Raw genomic sequence first — 1844 nt, 5'->3', positions numbered from 1 at the left:
TGAGGACCAGGTAACCACAGTCCTCAGAAATCCACCGGAGTTTAAAACTCCAACCCAAAGGAAGTGGAAGGCGACGGACATCCGGCCGAGTTTTCCGGCGACACCTTGACCATCGCAGAAGTGGAACGTTGTTGATATAGACTACTTGTCTGATGATTAACTTACTAATTAATCAACTAATTGTTCTTCACTAGTATAAATGATCGTAACATTCTAGATGACAGATTTGTTAATAAATTGCTAAAAAAAATATTCTTAGCAACTTGCATTAATGATTGTTTTCTTCTTCTTTTTAATGCAAAAATAACAAAAACAAATTGTTAGTTCAAGCATCTATACTTTGAAGATTTGCTGTTTTTTTATTTTCTATTATAGTAATAGTATCTATAGTGTAGTAATTGTAATGTGGGTCTGACAAAACAAGCAATTTGAATAAGTTATACTATTGTATTAGCCTTTTTCTGACATTAATATACTCAAATGTGAGTAAATAGTGGTTATTTGTCGCCCTACATGCACACAGAATGTATATTTGTGTGTCCTTGTACTTGTGTAGCTGGAGATGTGACACTGTTAGTGGGAGAGCCAGAGCTCTGTTTGTAAGCATAAAGCTGTTTAACTACAGATCAACATTCCAGCTCTGATCACCCTTATTCAACAAGTTCACACCAACAAGCTGAGTGTGTGTGGGACTGTAACAAAACGCCATTGAGAAAAGTTTGGCCTTATGCAACTGACAGGAAAATGAAAATTTTTGGTTGTGTTTCATTCCTGACAGCAACTTGGAGAAATGTGTCCCCCATTTTTGTCTCAAATGCTGGATAATGTAGAAAGTTAATCACATCACATTAAACAAATTTCAATTAAAAAAGCAGCAGATTGTGAATGTATTACCAGGAAAAAATATGTGTACGGGAAGGTCCCGGTAAGTACACGTGAACATAGTGGCGACCACAGGCTGATATTCTGGGGTAAAACGTCAAGTGTGTGTGCATGCTGACAGCCAAGACTTAAGGAGAGGTGTAAACAGGAAGCTGAATAAATCACATGTCTGACCGCTCAACAGAGAGAGAGAGAGAGAGAGAACCAGAGCAAGAATCACAGGGAGAGAGGAAAGGGTGGATGAAGTAAAAAAGAAAATCAGTTTCACTTTCCATTTCCACCACCGCTTCCCAGACACTCATCTTTCTCATTATGGACTTTTTTTTATTTTTTATTTTTTTTAAAAGCCCAGAAAACTATTACTGGATTTGGTGAAAGAGATGAACTGGGCCACCACTGTCTTTCAGTAAGACTACGTCAGTGTTGAGTGTGGACAGCCACGTACCAGCTGAAACTCCCTGCGGCGATCATAGGCGTTCTGTATGCCCGAGTCGTCCCACAGAGCTTTGATGGCGGGCAGGTACTGCAGGAAGACGGGCGTCTCCAGCTGCCCGTTGGCCATCTTAGCCGACCGGGTGTTGAACGCCATCAGGCTGTCCCCATGCTTCTGGTTTTCTGGGTCACCCCACGGAATGTGCAGCTTCTCCCGGGCATCTACCAACACACGTACACCTGGAAAGAAAGGGAAGACATCTCAATAAGAGAGGCCCACTGGTTGTAAAATCTAATAGGCCACATGCAATAGAAACCTATTGTGAAAGACTAGAAGTGCATGTGAACTGCATGCCAACCAAAAATGACAGGTGCCCTACAAACCTGTTTTCTTAGACAAGAGTCAAATGTAAAAAAAAAAAGACTCTTAAAAAAAAAGTACCACAAGATTAACATAAAACAGTATCATAAATATTTGTGCAGATCTTCCAATGATTTACACTAATTTGAAACGGCTTCTGTAGTAATAA

General features: G+C 40.1%; 2 protein-coding genes across 2 annotated transcripts in view; one reads left to right on the top strand and one right to left on the bottom strand.

The window, feature by feature from the left end:
- Window positions 1-1844, top strand: part of LOC116671784 (regulator of G-protein signaling 9-like) — an 18474-nt gene that overhangs the window by 3764 nt on the left and 12866 nt on the right.
- Window positions 1-1844, bottom strand: part of LOC116671786 (guanine nucleotide-binding protein subunit alpha-13) — a 9931-nt gene that overhangs the window by 7099 nt on the left and 988 nt on the right. Inside the window, exon 2 of the mRNA XM_032503255.1 lies at window positions 1328-1554. Coding sequence (XP_032359146.1) covers window positions 1328-1554 — 227 coding nt within the window. The remainder of the gene's footprint in view (window positions 1-1327; window positions 1555-1844) is intronic.

This window comes from Etheostoma spectabile, chromosome 21 (assembly GCF_008692095.1).
Source record: "Etheostoma spectabile isolate EspeVRDwgs_2016 chromosome 21, UIUC_Espe_1.0, whole genome shotgun sequence".
In the NCBI taxonomy this organism is placed as follows: Eukaryota; Metazoa; Chordata; class Actinopteri; order Perciformes; family Percidae; genus Etheostoma; species Etheostoma spectabile.
This window is presented reverse-complemented; position numbering and strand designations above follow the sequence as displayed.